Here is a 17675-nt window from a genome sequence, read left to right as displayed (position 1 = left end):
AAAACACCTCAACTGTGGCTTTAAATGATCTTTTCTGGCCCCCTCAGCTCCCCCTCAGTGTTTAGGAGCAGGCTTGAAAACACGGATCACTACGTAAGCAGACCACCATAGCAACGCCCCACATAGGAGAGAGCTGATTGGATGACGGCGCTCGCCTCCTTCCCCCAATCCCCCGCCACTGTTCTAACGCCTCTAATCAGTGTGAAACTGCTAAATTCCGACTTCAAACCCAACGGGGATGTGTTTTTAAAGTTCTGGAGTCTGTAAGACTATATAATCTGTTTTTCAGTCTCTCCTTTCTTTTTCCAACCCATACACAGACCTCAGGTTACAACCTCAGAAATATGCGCACTTGCTAGGCTTCCTACTTAGGACACAATCTTATTTAGAACGCACCCTTGTAGCAACGGCCACCCGTCCAAGCATTGTGTTTGTCTATTGGCTGGAATGATTTTAAGCCCGCCTTATCTTCTGTCTCACGACCAATCAACGGACGGGGTGCTAACTACGTTATTTATCACGTGTATTGTGTCTGGCTAAACAACTGGGCGTGTTGTTGTGAGAGAGCATAGAAAGACAGCACTCGAGCTGACAGTTATTTACAAACCCCCTCTTTCCTTTACCGAACTCAACCGTGTCCCCGCAACGATGGTGCTCCTCTCCGCAGTTATATCTCCTCTGTGTCGGCAGCTACCGCGGCGCATCGCGGGACAGATCCGAGCAGCCAGTCCGCAGCTGCGGGTTCAACTACACCTCCAGGCAACTAGGAAATGCGGTCTCACCGCCTGCTCCAGCAGGTTTATCTTGTCTCAGAGTAAGTTACACGCTACACACATGTCTCTTAACATGCAGGTGCACTTTGTTGTTCTAAAATGACAGACTGTAGTCCATCCATTGCTCTGTATACTGTGTTAGCCCTCTTTCACCATGTTTTTCACTGCCCCAGACCCACACAGGACCCCCACCAAGGAGTGAGAGGTAAGTTCCTGTTTGGGTAGTGGATCATTCTCAGCGCTGCAGTGACACTGACGTGGTGGTGGTGTAGAGTGGATCAGACACAGCAGTGCTGCTGGAGTTGTTAAACCCTTTACTGCCCTGTGACCAGCCTGTGCAGCAACAGATGAGCTTCTGTCTTGACTTGTCTACAACATGGACCAGCTGGGTAGGTGTGTCTAATAGAGTGGGCAGTAAGCGGACACACCACTGCCCACTAACACCAACACCATCTCAGTGTCACTGCTGTGCTGAGAATAATCCACAGCCCAGATAATGTCCTACCTCCTCTGTGGCTGTATTAAGAGGTTCCTGAGGTTTAAAAAGCAAAAGGGGGCATACAAAGTATGCAGAGCAAAATATTTATTACTATCTGTAATTGAACTACACTGAGAACTTACACAGTCAATGGACAAAATGTGCAGAAACAAGGTCACGTGAATGTTTGGATCAGACACTGAACAATAAGAGATTGTGCAAATGTTATCTTTAAAACCAGTCAAACCAGTAACTGAGAGGAAATGCTTTTTATTACCGCATTTATAAAAGGTCATTTACTATTAATACAAAAATAATCTCCACTAAACCTCACAGAGTTGATCCCTTCTGGATTCTGAATTCATTATAAAACGTGGGAAATGGCTTAAAGGATGCAAGAATAGCTTTCCCTGCCTTTACTAAATCATTCCCATGGATTAAATATCATGTTCCCACACTTTATTAAGTTGTTCACACTCCAGTTATTTTAGAGGGATGTCTCCAGCAGGCCTCCATAGGGCAGAGTTTAGAACTTTGTTTTGAGTAATTTGTGTATATATATATATATATATATATGTATTAATTATATTATTAGCCTGAAACATTACCGGTACACCAAGTCTCTTATTCAAATATTTATTTACACTGTACAGAGTTTGAGTGGCTTGAACCCAATTGGGTCTCCACTCCCTCTGTAGGGCACTACTTAGAGTGTGAAATAACTGTTACTACGCTTATTTAACATAGTTTATCTCAATTTATACAAAGGCATAAGCCAGTGTACCATTCTCTGTCTAATTGTCAGCCCTCTTTTTTTGTGGAAAAGCAGTAGTTATGTGATAGCTGTAGTTGACTATGTAGGGAGCATGGCGCTGTTTGAGACGTTGCCCGTGTCAGGGCGGTTATGCTAAGCTAGCGCTGGTAGCCGTTGGTAAAATAAGTCGTTATAGGTATATAATAAATAAAATTGATGAATAAGTGATTATTGTTTGCTCACTGGAGAAGGATTGGAACACAGTAGAGAAAATGGGAATTGTTATTTTTAAGTTTAGTGTGTTTTTTAAGGTATTATTTTAATTTTAGGGTTCATTTTTTTCCCAAAATTCCACTTTCTTTTGTGATATACCCAGATTGTTCTCAGAGAAAATGTTTTATTATTCATTTATGAAATAGTTGTATTTTCATTATATTTTATTTACTTTATACATTAGTACTGGAGGAAGAAATCGCTTTGTAACATCAGGGTAATGACAGTGAATCTAACAATAGATTCACAGCTGAGCAAAAGCTGGTAGAAGTTTCTGGAACAGCCTCCTGTTGGCTCTGGCACAAGTGGGAGGACAGTAGCTGGATGCCAGGCGTAGAGGGGAAGCAATTTAGCCACCGTTGCTAACCTGCCAACTCGAGAGTGCTGTAGTTAAGGCTTGAAACACTCTGAGAAGTTTGTGTATCCCCTGATGACCTCTCCTCCTGGCAAAGGATACGTCCATTTGAGGTGGAAGTACAAAGGCCTCACTGATGTAATTACAAACCTCACTAAATTTGCATTGAAAAGGAGAAATGCAAAATCAATCTGATAGGGACAAGGTTTATTTTGTCTCAGAGTCTCAAATGACCAGTAAAAATATTTGTTTCAAATCACAGTTCTGCTCGGACCCGCTCGTAGAACCTACAGACCAAGGAACATTTTAAAATGTCAGATATGGACATTGATTTGTTCGTGTAATAGTTGTGAAATCATTATGGTTCACTTTAAACTGCCTGCATTTACTCTGATTTTTCTATTTTGGAAACTTTTCCCACCTTGTTCTGGAAGACCTATTAATTATGTTTATGGTATCCACAGAAAACCCTACAGCGTAGATCTAACACGTACAGCATGCTACTGGATTTCAGTGGTCAGTTTAGACTCTGGATTTTGCTGTGCGCACGAGTCCGATGTCCGATTTGTCCTAATACCCTACACTACATTACCTAATACATCCAAAATGACGTAGTGTGCTGCCAAGCTGTTGTAATGTCAACATTGCAGTTGCAGATAATGCATTGTGTCTCAAGATTAAAGCAAATTCCACCGACTTTATCTGATTATTCAATCCCCGATATCTGCCTTTCAGTGTGATTTGTTAAAAATTGATAACGGATAGTGGCCAACTGCCTCTAATGTGTGTGGCAATGTAACATTCAGCTAAAGCAGAATAGACCTGTGTACCCTCTCCAGTCTGAAGCACATGTTGACGGATTGACTGTGTGTAAATGTCTGTAGATATTAGCGACTGGGAGAGTGTGTGAAGTCAGACTCAAACAAAGACAGAGACACAAAAAAGAACAATATATATTGTGTATTTCAAAGCATGTATTCAGCTGTATGCCTTTATGGGCTTTGGGGCTTTGTAGCACATGGGTCTGTACGTGTGGGATGCCCTGCAGTGGACTGGCTCTCTGTCCAGTGTGTTCATATCCTTCAGGGCACACTGCAACCCTGCAAAGAGGCAGCATCCTTGTTTTAGCCTCTGACCAATACTGATGTTCCTTTTAAAACCAGAGGGAATAAAAACATTGAACGTACAGCTTTGGTACAAACACAGTTCATTAAGGTCATGACTTCTGCTAAAGGCCTTTGAATTGGCTTAAAGCAACAGCAGCATTAACTCTTGACCAGCACCACCCCCCCACTTTTTAAAATCACTTCTGGTCACATTCCTGACTGCTTGCATGTACTTCTTTTGGAGACCCACATGCTGAGAGGCATAACACATGATGTTCTAATCACAGATTTCAGAAAGGAGTTTCTCCTTGAAATGTAGAGGCATTGATTTCTTCAGCTCATAGCTGCCTTTGTCTCAGGGATCTCCCTCTTTCCAGAGAGAGAGAGAGAGAGAGAGATTCATTATTGGGATTAAAGCTCTGTGGATTGAGTTCCTGCTGGGAAAACCGCAGCTTTTCCCCCCTCCACATTCCGAATGGCAGTTTCCTCTGCCTTTCTGCTATGTGGCGGATTCCTCTGAGTCTCTGAAGGAAGCGTTTCTTCTTCCTCGGATCTCATTGGTGGAGAGGGACACCGTGACTGGGTTTTATTACTCACTTTGTGGCAGCTGGACGACGAAGCTCTCTCTCTGTTTTATTACGCCGTAACAATGTGTAACAACGCCTGTGAAGCGGCAGAATGGATTATGAAATGTAGGTCGATTTTAGTTTTTTTTTTCATGTTTAAAAACTGTTAAGGCTGCGCTGCTGGATCTTTTCCCTGTGCCTCTAACGATCTGGATTTGCTTTTCAGTGCATCCGATGTGGCAGGAGCCTCTGGCCATTCCAGGAGGAGATCGCCAGTCACCCATTGATATCTCTGAGCGGAAAAGCATGTTCGACCCCCGACTCAAGCCCCTCGTAATGAAGTATGACCCCAAGACCTGTCAGCAGATCTGGAACAACGGCTACTCTTTCCTCGTTGAGTACGATGACACCACAGACAAATCCAGTAAGAGATACCAGTTTATCTTTTTTAACTGATTTAATCTGATTTAACAAACACAATGGCTTTGGATAAGGTTTTAAACCCCGTTAGTTCTCTATACGCCTGGCTTTTATTACATCTCCCTGTGACGTGTACTTTTAAGAGCCAAGAACGGACATGATTCATTTCTGCACAACAGCCTTCCCTCCTTTTTTCCCTCAGAATCAAACAGGCCACAGGTTTTGTTACTGTGCCTTTAAGACTGAATTTTGTAAACGAGGTCAGCTTATTCAGAAAAACCCATAATCCAGAAATCTAAGCTGCTGTAGACTGCGGTGTGTGACTGTGGTCATATCTGTACCATCACAGTCACTCTGAATCCACACCACACTCATACGGCACCCAGTTTAATGAGAATGGAGGACTTTGGGAGGTTTATCACAGGGATAAAAAACAAATACTGAATTGAACAGTATATTTATAATCTCTGTCTTTATTTCTGTCCATCGGTCCACAGCTAGATTCCACTCAGCTTTCTCTTTCTTGTCTTTACCTCATCTTCATTGGCCTTTAATATCCTTCCACCTCCTCTGTTGTGGTGCTCCTTATTTGTATCTGAGATGCTTTCCCGAAGACGTGAAGCATGCTGTCCTAGGAGACCCTGAAACTTGGCGATAGCTGTGTGTGAGGCCTGATTGATTGTGTTTCTGTGTTTGTTTGTCTGTGTTAGCTGTGAGCGGTGGTCCTTTGGAGGATCAGTTCAGACTGTGCCAGTTCCATTTCCACTGGGGGGAGAATAATAACTGGGGCTCCGAACACACAGTGGACCACCGCCTCTACCCCGCCGAGGTAACTACAGTGTTTATAGTAACAGCGAAGTTTCTACTCTGTAAACATACAGCACTGAGTTTATTTAACACATAATCACTTAAACAACAAGTATTACACCCTCACGGTTTCTGCTAACGATGAGTAAAGTGAGATTTCACTTGACTCTAAAGTGTAATGAGCGCTGTTATTGTGGAAGGGATGCACCTTATACAACAGATAGTGGTTCTTTTATGTTCTCAAACACACCCTGCAGTTGTAAAAGCCCTGTTTTATTGTGCCAAGGCCATTTGTTTTACTGCTTGTCTCATGAAAAGATATGACAGAAAATAACCTTTTCCCTGTAGAAAGAACAAACAACAGTCTGTGTTATAGTTGGCTTTGTTACATCATCAAGGGGCACATGTTGGTTTAATTGTTTCTTAAATAAATGTTTAATTCATTCATTGTCTGTAAGCGCTTATCCAGCTCAGGGTCGCAGTGGGTCGCACAGGGTAACATAGACACACACACACATTCACTCACACACTCACAGACAGTGAACAGAGAACACACCACACTCCTCACAGACAGTCACCCGGAGGAAACCCACTCGGACACAGTGGACACAGTAACCCCTTAAACTTAACTGTGCTGAAAAGCTGTGCCATAAAGCGTTGTTTACCCCTGACCTGTGACTGCTGCTACTCTGTGATAGACTCTTGTTGTGGTGCCAGGGCAATATTGCGCAAAGCTCCAAAGCTGGGCGTTCAGGAAACTCCTCCATTTATGATCTGGAATGTTCCTGGTGAATTGCTTTCCTCACACTTTTTTCAAACACACACACACACACACACAGCCTCTCCCTCATAACTCTAGCACAGTGCAGGCTTCATGTTAGCTGATGTGGCAGATCTGGGCAGATCTCCTCCAGCTGTTGAACAGTCCAATAGTGTTATATCAGCAGCAGTTTGAAAAGAGGCAGTGGCTGTGTTTTCATGTCTCTGGGAAACACGTTCTCCTCACACTCCCAGGCTGGTGGCATCGTGTGTGTTTGGAGGACTCCAGACTGTCATTGGTGTCAACTGTTGATTGTACTCCATTTCCTTTTGGACTGGAACATTAGAGTAAAAAAGAGCAGGGGCTAGAAAAGAGGAATGAAGTCACACCAGTCTCCTTCTCTTCGTATCTGAGGTATAATTACAGTCAGTTAAAAGCACTTTTATTTGAGTACCTCCCTGAACAGCTGTTACAGGGCTGTTACACCACCAGGAACTGTTTATCTGTCTGTTAAATCTGTCCAGTGCTTTTAGTCTGCGGCTTTGCCCGTGTGTGTGTGAGTGTGTGAGAGAGGCTCAGTTTTCAGTTGTGTTCTCTTGTGTAGCGCTGTCTGTAGACTCTCTGAGGTGTACGTTTTCAGGTTTGACGTCAGACAATAGGCCCCAGGAAAGACTGAATAGTTGTGTTTGTGCAAGGCAAGAGAAGCGGAGTTAATGAGATTCATGTCACTGTGAGCGTTTCTTCTGTACTTTTGCGTTAGAAGAACAAGGCTAACGTAACTAATACGTATTTAAAATGGTGTAGCAGGGTAACGGTGTAATCCCATAAAGACCACCAGCATCAGGCTCACTACAATACCCAGCATGCATTATGAATTACACCAATCAGCCAATGGGAATCCTGCTCACTCACCGTGATGAAGAAGTGTGTGTGTGTGTGTATTTTACTTGACTTTCCTCTGTCTCCGTACCCAGCTCCACTTGGTGCACTGGAACTCTGATAAGTACAGTTTGTTCGAGGAGGCGGTCATGGAGGAAAATGGCCTGGCTGTTATTGGAGTCTTCTTGAAGGTACTGCCACTGTGCTCCTGCTCTTACAACAGTCTTCCCCTAGGTCTACATCTGCTGCATAGGAATATTGCACTGTTCCATAAACTAAAATACACTGCCCCCTGAACCCTGACCCTAACCCTTAGTTTTTAAATGATACTCTACTCTTATTCAATACAGCCTTGATCTGAGATGGTGTTTTTTAACCCTTGCCAGGTTGGGAAGTGGCACGAGGGTCTGCAGAAATTGGTGGACGCTTTGCCTACGGTCAGACACAAGGTGAGGACTAAGGGCGCTGTTACTGAGGAGTGACTCTCTCTCTCTCTCTCTCTCTCTCTCTCTCTCTCTCTCTCTCGTGACTAGAGTGTCAGAGTGTAAAAACGATACACTGCAGGTTCATACCGGATTATAAACACTCCCCAGTTATTACTCTCAGACCATAAACACTCCACACGATGGAGATTGTAATCACTAAATTGCAGTACATTTCTAATTAAAATGAACAGGACTAGTACTGGCTTTAGAGCTGAATGAGATGGAATTAGAAATCGCAGGCTTGTGGATGCCTTGGTCAGACATTACGCTGAACAAGTAGAAAAGGCAATGCAGGGTAACCTGAGAAATGCAGGGCTCATCTCTCTCTCTCTCTCTCTCTCTCTCTCTCTCTCTCTCTCTCTCTCTCTCTCTCTCTCTCTCTCTCTTTCTTTTTATCTTTCTCTCTTTCTGTCGTTCTCTCTTACTCTGTCTTTATCTCTCTCTATCTTGCGTGCTCTCTCTCTCTCTCTCTCTCTCTCTCTCTCTCTCTCTCTCTCTCTCTCAGGAGAGTGTGGTAGAGTTCACTCAGTTTGACGTCGGTTCCCTCCTGCCAGAGAACACAGATGACTACTGGACATACCCAGGCTCCCTGACCACGCCCCCTCTGACCGAGTCTGTGACGTGGATCATCATGAAGCAGCCCATTGAAGTCAGCCATGATCAGGTTAGAACAGAGGCTTGGTTTCACAAAACAGGAAAAGAGAGATGGATTTTTATTGTGTTGCTAAAAAGCTTTATTTATTTATTTATTTATTAAGAATCATAGAATCTAATCAAGCTCAGAAACAGTTGTGAAGTACAGAGTAACTTTCATGAATTCTTCACAGCAGTGTGTGTGTGTGTGTGTGTGTGTGTGTGTGTGTGTGTGTGTGTGTGTGTGTGTGTGTGTGTGTGTGTGTGTGTGTGTGTGTGTGTGTGTGTGTGTGTGTGTGTGTGTGTGTGTGTGTGTGTGTGTGTGTGTGTGTGTGTGTGTGTGTGTGTGTGTGTGTGTGTGTGTGTGTGTGTGTGTGTGTGTGTGTGTGTGTGTGTGTGTTGTTCCACTGCTGTCAGCCAAGAGCAGAATTCCACTGTCAGCAATTACCCCACCCCCACTCTGACCCTCATTTCCACTAGTGATTCTACACTTTAACCCTCGTTAAACCCTCAGAAAAGCTGAACTGAATTATTCAAATAAAGTGTGATATGAAGGTTTAATTTAACCAGTTTAACCACTCACTGTAGCGTCCCTTCATTCATTCATTCTCTTATTTATCCAACCCTCTATCTTTCTCCAGTTGGCTGTGTTCCGGAGCTTGTTGTTCACCTCGGCCGAAGAGCAGGATCAGAAGAGCATGGTGAACAACTTCAGAGTCCAGCAGCCCCTAAAGGGGCGCACAGTCCGCTCCTCATTCGCCCCCTTCCTCCATGAGAACCCACCAGGCGACGGGCCACAGTGACCCCCCCCTCCGTCCTGCACCCCCATCCCCACCCACAGGCTCAGTTTCAGCATTATCTACTGAACTAGGGTTCTGATTTCACATTCGTCTTACCCTGCCTCATCTAAGGCCTGGCCCAATGCTTCAGAACCCCTCAGCCCACCTCTTCAGACCCTTTACTGCACGACAGGTTTGGAATAAAGGGAACACGGAGATAGAAGAAGGTCACAGAAAGGAAGCCACAAACTTTACGCCACTTTCTTTTGGGATCTGTAGTTTCTGGGGTCCAGTTTTATTTGTTGTAAGCATTGCTTGTGTCGTCTGGTTTCAGTAGTCTGTTATATATGCTGTAAATACTGTAGAAAGTATAGGACAATGCATATATTTAGGTTTTGTCCTGAAAGCCACAGTAGGTTCGCCTTACGGTCTGCAGTGTTGTTGCAGTGCTGCTGCAGACCTGGATGGGTTCCCAGAATGGGAACTTGCTTGTTCCTGGTGATGAATGGCACACCGTGCCTAATGTTTACTGCCTAAAAGAGCTCATTTTAACCTTAGACTGCACAGATACTTTTAATAATCGAGATTTTCAAAAACGTTTTGACCAGTCAGGTCCTTTTTAGATTGAATGTTATAAAGACTATCACATTAACAATGAAGGGCCCAGTGGAGCTGGTGATAGAGGTTCATCAAACATAATACAGATGAGAGACAAATTACTGGAAACGGCACATGATGAACTGAGCCACACAACTGTTCAATGTTTTTTAAACACAGACTCATTTTTAAGGTCCAAATTTTAATGAGATATTTTTAAGACGGCGGCACAGGCGGCAGGTAGGTGTCACAGTCACACAGCTCCAGGGACCTGGAGGTTGTGGCTTCGATTTCCGCTCCGGGTGACTGTCTGTGAGGACTGTGGTGTGTCCTCCCTGTGTCTGCGTGGGCTTCCTCCGGGTGACTGTCTGTGAGGAGTGTGGTGTGTTCTCCCCGTGTCTGCGTGGGTTTCCTCCGGGTGACTGTCTGTGAGGAGTGTGGTGTGTTCTCCCTGTGTCTGCGTGGGTTTCCTCCGGGTGACTGGATATTTTTAATACATTGGTTGGTAACTGATTGCCCTGTGTCCATCAGAGTAGGAAGCGAGCTGTCAATGATGCACAATAGCGCCCCCTTGTGGAACAGCCCCTGAGACAATAGAAGGCTTCGTGCTGCAGTACCTTATAGCGAGTGAGTATGTGTGCGAGTGAGTTACAAGCCAGTTCATGGCATGCTTCACATCTTAAAACACTTGAGAGAGTAGAGCACAAATTTAAACTCTCAGACCAAAGCAGTGTTTTAACCCAGTGTTTAATATGCAGTATATAAACAGCATGTGAAATTATATGGCGGAGTAACACTGTACAGTGCGCAGTGTATTGTGGTTTAAGGTTTTGGATGCAGCTTCAGGTTCAGTCTAAACTGCTCTGTTAGCTTCCCAATACACTGCAGTAACACAGAACACATTAAATATCATTCCATGGAGGATTACTGCTTCACAGCCTCCTCACTGACACACCCCGTTTCCAGTATTTTGTCCACTCTGTCTGTATTATGTAAATACTATATACTGTACATATTTAATTAGATGTATCTGTCGCCTGATGGCCACATGATAAAGCAGGTTAAGCACAGTCACTGCTGGAGAATGTCGAGATACCACAGTGCCTTCACTGTCTTCACTGACTCCTTCATCTATGCATCAACTGAGGTATTACACACATCCTTTCACATTTCCAGTTTGTTCTTTTTTTCTTTCTTTCTTTCTTTCTTTCTTTCTTTCTTTCTTTCTTTTCTTTTACAAAGGCACTGTAGCTTTCATCTAGCACAACTCCATATGGGACCTCCGCTTCAAATCCAGCAGGAGAGGGCGCTAGAGCTCATGATAACACTGTGGGATCACTGCAGCATCTGTTTCAGAGTCTAGGGAGCAGACTTTCCTGATTGAATATTGAATATTGTGTGGTTCACACTGTTTTACCCCTGTCCCATGTGTAAGGCTCATCCAAGTTTGCCCTGGAAGCTTATGTAATAGAAATGTGTGGATGATGCTATAAGCTGCTAGCTACATTAGCTTTGTAGTTTTCCAGAGGAAGACCACGAAATCAAACGTTAGAAAGTACAGGAGAAAGTAGTCTGCGTACAGTAGAGCTCCATTATTGCTCTGTGTTGAGTTGAGGGAGCTCAGAAGCAGGGACCTATTAGTGAAGAAGTGAGATTGATGTTTTGAGATGGTTCTCATTAGATATCTGATTAGCACGAGGTAGTAACTCAGCAGGAAGAACAGAGTAAAACTGGGTTTTATTTGTGTTATTGTTGTTGTTGAACCTTTCCTTTAAGCTCTAACTCGGCTGATAGAGTGCTGTTGTAATGTGACTGTAGTGTAGCAGGTGGGTTTATTGTTCTATGAGCGAGTTTTAAAGAAAGCGATGTGAGAATTGTGTGCGGAGGGAAGTCGTCCAGGACGCTAACTCGAACATGAATAAGTTTCAGAGGACAGTTGGAATGTGAGCTCAGTGTGTATTTTAGGGGCTTTCTCTGCTCGAGAGGCCACAGTCTGTAACAAAGGGTCTCCCTCCGAGTCGAGGCGCTGATCTCTGGCCAGTTTTCCTTTCCTTCTGCTTCACAAAACTGGGCTGAAGGCTCTGGCCCAAGATCAGCGCTCATGCTCCGAGAGCTCTTTGTGAACGCAGGCCCCTGGGGTTTGGCGCCCATCTTTTCAGAAGCAGGGGCTGGACGCCGTCCTCTTTGTGGCAGGGCGGCCGTTTCTGAACACACTCACCCCCCCACAGTGGCCTCCAGTGTGAAAGGGCCACCTGGCCCATCCGCTGCTGAGACTGAGCAATACTAACCAGACTGGAAAGCTGGATTAACGCTCTACAAACACGGGGGGCCGAGAGAGAGAGGGCTCCGCCCCAACCTGCCACAAACGACTGGTCATGATCCACCTCCAGTGAGACGGAGAGAGAAGACCAGGAACAAGGGTTCCTTAAGGGAATGGTTCACAGAGCAACTTTTTTACTACTTCCCCCTGCCTTTTCTCCAGATGTCCATGAGCCAGGGCACGTTGGGTTCTGACGCTCCTTAGAACCGGGCCCAGGAGCTACAAGGCTAAAGTAGTGAAGGGCATAGCTGTCCAAACAGCTCCTCCATTTCCATAAAATAAAGTTTCACACCAGAGCTTCACTACTTGGTCTAAAGAAAACTGCTCTAGTAAGAACACTACTTTTACGTTTCCTAGACTGTGACACGGAGCTACTGTGTTCTGTTGTAGTGTTCGTTTCTTTACTGTTGTTCTGTAACATTGGAAAACCCACATATAGACTTTGGTGATGGGTGTTAACCTGTGAACTAAAGAAGCAAACTCCATCGGTCGACAGGAACGTGACCTGAACTGACTGCCTTTTTGGTTTTTTGGTTTTTGATGTTGTGTAGTGATCCATTCTGCTTTACAAAGACAAAGAGCAGTAAACACAGGTCTTCACCAAAAGTGAACGCATGGACATCGGTGTTTCACTTCTCAAACTTAAAATACCCATTTATTTACCATTGTGTTCAATGGAGTTACAGAAATATGGAAATGTTTAAGGGAAATTAAGAAATCTGAATGAACTCTGGAATCAGTGCCAGCGGTTTTGCCTCTGTTTCTCTGATGGTGTAGACTCTGCTCTTTGTCAGTGTACGGCGGAGACTGAGGGGAGAGAAATCCATGTAGATGTTGTAGTGTATTTTGCGTTAGCTTCAGAAGTGACCTTTGGGACAATGCCTCACTTTTCGTTTTTTTCAGTAATTTGTGATTGAAGGTAAATGAATGAATCACACTGCCTAGTTTTTCAGCTTTTTTTTTTTTTATACAGTTTTATCTAATACCATTTCTGTGGGTCATTTTCCACATCACAAAACCTGAACGCATCTGTCAGAACGGTCTGTTGTATTATAGACTAATCACGCACAATGATTTTCAATTATTGTCTTCGGTGTGGAACCTGTCCTTTATAAATGTAATGTAATGTAACCGAGTGAATGTATCCATTCAAAGTGTTTGTTTTTGTTGTTGGGTGTCCATGGCCCGCTCCCCTGGGGACCTGACCTGCTGGTTCCGGATGGTTCTGGATCTTACCGGAGGTTTTCAGAGGCCAGTTCTCAGTGTGCAGTGTTGTAGCAGGTGCTGGTCGGGTGTGTTTTCTTTCTGCTCGTGTCAGTAGGGGGGATGTCATGTATAAAAACACAGGCCAGACATCTACATTACCACTGCTGGTTCACGCTGACCGGAATATTGCAAAGTTTCTTTGATGTAAAAGATGAAATGAAATAAAAGAGATATGACATAAGCGCTGTGTCCGTCTCATGTTTCCACTGTCTGAAAATTGAATAAATCTGTTACAGTTAAAAACAGCATTACTCAGTTCAAACTACTATTGTGGCAATGGTAATCCTACTTTACTGCTGCTACTACTACTACTGCTACTACTAGTGATGCTTCTGCTACTACTACTGTTACTAATACTTATACTGATACTGCTGCTGGTACTACTATAATTACTACTATTAATAGTGATGCTGCTGCTACTACTGTTTCTAATACTTATACTGTTACTGCTGCTGGTACTACTATAATTACTACTGCTACTACTAGTGATGCTTCTGCTACTACTACTGTTACTAATACTTATACTGATACTGCTGCTGGTACTACATTAATAACTACTATTACTAGTGATGCTGCTGCTACTACTCTTTCTAATACTTATACTGTTACTGCTGCTGGTACTACTATAATTACTACTACTACTGTTTCTAATACTTATACTGTTACTGCTGCTGGTACTACTATAATTACTACTACTACTACTAGTGATGCTTCTGCTACTACTACTGTTACTAATACTTATACTGATACTGCTGCTGGTACTACTATAATTACTACTACTACTGTTACTAATACTTATACTGATACTGCTGCTGGTACTACATTAATAACTACTATTACTAGTGATGCTGCTGCTACTACTCTTTCTAATACTTATACTGATACTGCTGCTGGTACTACTATAATTACTACTACTACTGTTACTAATACTTATACTGATACTGCTGCTGGTACTACATTAATAACTACTATTACTAGTGATGCTGCTGCTACTACTCTTTCTAATACTTATACTGATACTGCTGCTGGTACTACTATAATTACTACTACTACTGTTACTAATACTTATACTGATACTGCTGCTGGTACTACATTAATAACTACTATTACTAGTGATGCTGCTGCTACTACTCTTTCTAATACTTATACTGATACTGCTGCTGGTACTACTATAATTACTACTACTACTGTTACTAATACTTATACTGATACTGCTGCTGGTACTACATTAATAACTACTATTACTAGTGATGCTGCTGCTACTACTCTTTCTAATATTTATACTGATACTGCTGCTGGTACTACTATAATTAATTACTACTACTACTGTTACTAATACTTATACTGATATTGCTGCTGGTACTACTATTACTACTGTTACTAATACTGATACTGCTGCTGGTACTACTATAATTACTACTATTACTAGTGATGCTGCTGCTACTACTGTTACTAATACTGATACTGCTGCTGGTACTACTATAATTACTACTATTACTAATGATGCTGCTGCTGCTACTATTGTTACTAATACTTATACTGCTGCTGGTACTACTATAACTACTACTACTATGTCTGCTGCTACTACTAGTGATGCTGCTGTTACTAATACTTATACTGATACTACTGCTGGTACTACTATAATTACTACTATTACTAGTGATGCTGCTGCTGCTACTACTACTGTTACTAATACTTATACTGATATTGCTGCTGCTACTACTATAATTACTACTATTACTAGTGATGCTGCTGCTACTACTGTTACTAATACTTATACTGCTGCTGGTACTACTATTACTACTGTTACTAATACTGATACTGCTGCTGGTACTACTATAATTACTACTATTACTAGTGATGCTGCTGCTACTACTGTTACTAATACTGATACTGCTGCTGGTACTACTATAATTACTACTATTACTAATGATGCTGCTGCTGCTACTATTGTTACTAATACTTATACTGCTGCTGGTACTACTATAACTACTACTACTATGTCTGCTGCTACTACTAGTGATGCTGCTGTTACTAATACTTATACTGATACTACTGCTGGTACTACTATAATTACTACTATTACTAGTGATGCTGCTGCTGCTACTACTACTGTTACTAATAGGTATACTGATACTACTGCTGGTACTACTATAACTACTACTACTAGTAGTGATGCTGCTGCTACTACTGCTATTACTACTGTTATTAATACTTATACAGCTGCTACTGCTGATACTACTACTACTACTAGTGATGCTGCTGCTGTTACTACTACTACTATTGTTACTAATTCTTTTACTGTTACTGCTTCTGGTACTACTATAACTACTACTACTACTAGTGATGCTGCTGCTACTACTACTGTTACTAATACTTATACTGATACTGCTGCTGGTACTACTATAATTACTGCTACTACTACTGTTACTAGTACTGTTATTAATACTTATATGCTACTGCTCCTGCTGCTACTACTATTACTAGTAGTGATGCTACTGCTACTACATCTACTGATGCTACTACTACTTATGCTGTGACTACTACTACTGCTACAGATTTTTCTACTACTATTATTTCTGATTTTACTGCTACTATTGTGATTAACTCTCACTACAGATGGGGCAAAATATGCTTTAATCATTGCGCAGCAGTAAAACAAAGATCTGTCCACCGCATTTAACGCAACCATGGCAGTGAACAGATTCTCTCTCTCACTCACACACACACACAGTGTGCGCAGCAGCAGCAGGCAAGAATCCCAGCACCTGAGAAGGAACTGGAGCTGTGATGTCTTGATCAAAGGTGCTTCTCCCGTGGCTGTTGAGGGAGGAGAAAGTACTATTATTTATTCGCTCAAACCACTCCCATTTTTTCTGCTAGAACTTGGAATGAAACTGACCTTCTGAACCCAAGCCTTTTACCTTTAGGCCACAGCTGCACAAAACCAGGGACTTTCCAGTTGGAGGTGAGGTGTTTGGAAGAAAGAGTAGTGCTCAAGACAGCCATGACCTGTCAGTTACTTCACTGACCTCCCCCAATTCCAGCAGGAAAATGTGGGTGGTGGGAGGAGTGAACAAATAGTGCTTTCTCCTTCTTCAACATCCACAAATGAAGTGTCCCCTAACCCCCAACTGCTTCCCGGGCAATAAGGGTGGCTGCCCACCTCTCTATGTGGGTATTATCTCCTATATCTCCCACCTGTTTGCCCAGGGGCAGTTAGGGTCTTTACATAGCCCAAGCCACTGCAAGTTTAAACCAGTATTTTGCAAAAACGTCTGGACACAACTGACCAGGAAATCTTATCAAAGGTGTGTTGGGAGTGCTCAGGAGGGAAAAGTGCACAATGATGCTTTTGCTCCATTGTTCTTCTACGGCAAAGTGATAAAAGGAGCACAAAATGGGGTCAGTTGCAAAAAAAGGCTCAGACGGCACCTGAGGGGCGGAAAAAGGTGTGTGAGTGTGTGTGTGTTGGAGCCATGGGTGTGTGGGGAGACACGGGAACTTGCTTTGAGTTTTGTCCCAACCTGCTTCAAAAAGATTCTGTTGCATGTTTGTTGTACTTGGCGAAGGGGGGCGGATTTCTCTTTACTAGATACTGGGAGGGTTCTGTTCTACTAGAATGGCCACAGCTTCCCATCATTGTGTGTGTGAGTTCGAGAATGTGCTCTTTGAACCCCACAGAATAAGCAAACTGAGGACTGTAGGAAAACAGTGATGAAACTACAGTAACTTTCAGACGAGCAGACAGTGACATTGTGTAGTTCCATGAATTTAGTCTTCAGTCCCATCCTTCCTTTAAAAAACATACGACTGTGAGTTTGTACAGTGTCCAGACACCTCACCTCTTTAAGACAGAGTCCTGGAGAAGTCACAGTGCAGAATGCAAGGCTAGAAGACTGTAGACCCCAGCACTGGAGAGTTGAGCAGTGGAACCACATTCTTTAATCATTTTTTTATTAATAATAATAAATAATAATAACCCCATTTGTAAAGAGCTTTTATGTAATGAGCTTTTCCTAAGGGATTTTTTTGAATGAGCTCGACCCATGGTGCTCTGTCGAGAGTTTTTGGGCTGAGTTTAAATGCTGAAGCTCCACTCAACACCTCTGGGATAAGTTGGAAAGATGAAGCTCAAGTTGAAGACCTTTGGAATGAATTTCATAAAAACGAAGACAGATGTCTCACAGAGCAATGAAGCCCCACTCAAAACCTTTGGGATGAGTGGGATTGATTAAGCTCCACTGATGGTATCTGGGATGAGTTTGAAGTGAGTAAGACCAGACTCCCGTCAGTTAGAGTTCATTCATTGTCTGTACGCGCTTATCCAGTTCAGGGTCGCGGTGGGTCCGAAGCCTACCCAGAATCATTGGGCACAAGGCGGGAATACACCCTGGAGGGGCGACACACACACACACACTCAC

The 17675-nt window shown here is 43.0% G+C and overlaps 1 protein-coding gene across 2 annotated transcripts; it reads left to right on the top strand.

Annotated features, from left to right (window-relative positions):
- Positions 1 to 427: 427 nt before the first annotated feature.
- ca5a (carbonic anhydrase Va) lies at positions 428 to 13422 on the top strand. Of its 2 annotated transcripts, none has more exons than XM_066648568.1 (7): positions 428 to 814; positions 4532 to 4729; positions 5436 to 5554; positions 7267 to 7362; positions 7558 to 7620; positions 8162 to 8320; positions 8931 to 13422. In XM_066648568.1, exons 1-7 carry the CDS (start codon positions 649 to 651, stop codon positions 9090 to 9092), a joined length of 963 nt encoding a protein of 320 aa, XP_066504665.1. In that variant the 5' UTR covers positions 428 to 648; the 3' UTR covers positions 9093 to 13422. The 2 variants fall into 2 exon arrangements, with proteins under 2 accessions (XP_066504665.1, XP_066504666.1); XM_066648569.1 differs by lacking the exon at positions 428 to 814 and adding an exon at positions 2449 to 4431.
- Positions 13423 to 17675: the final 4253 nt, after the last annotated feature.

This window comes from Hoplias malabaricus, chromosome 17 (genome assembly GCF_029633855.1).
Source record: "Hoplias malabaricus isolate fHopMal1 chromosome 17, fHopMal1.hap1, whole genome shotgun sequence".
NCBI classification, from domain to species: domain Eukaryota; kingdom Metazoa; phylum Chordata; class Actinopteri; order Characiformes; family Erythrinidae; genus Hoplias; species Hoplias malabaricus.
Note: the sequence above shows the minus strand (reverse complement) of the source record. Positions and strands in the feature narration are given on the sequence as shown.

Bases quoted from the DNA above. Each gene is read 5' to 3' on its own strand.
- ca5a (XM_066648568.1), top strand. From the start codon at position 649: ATGGTGCTCCTCTCCGCAGTTATATCTCCTCTGTGTCGGCAGCTACCG. The intron at 7,621-8,161 runs GTGAGGACTAAG...TCTCTCTCTCAG, and splicing joins TGCCTACGGTCAGACACAAG to GAGAGTGTGGTAGAGTTCAC. The intron at 8,321-8,930 runs GTTAGAACAGAG...ATCTTTCTCCAG, and splicing joins TTGAAGTCAGCCATGATCAG to TTGGCTGTGTTCCGGAGCTT.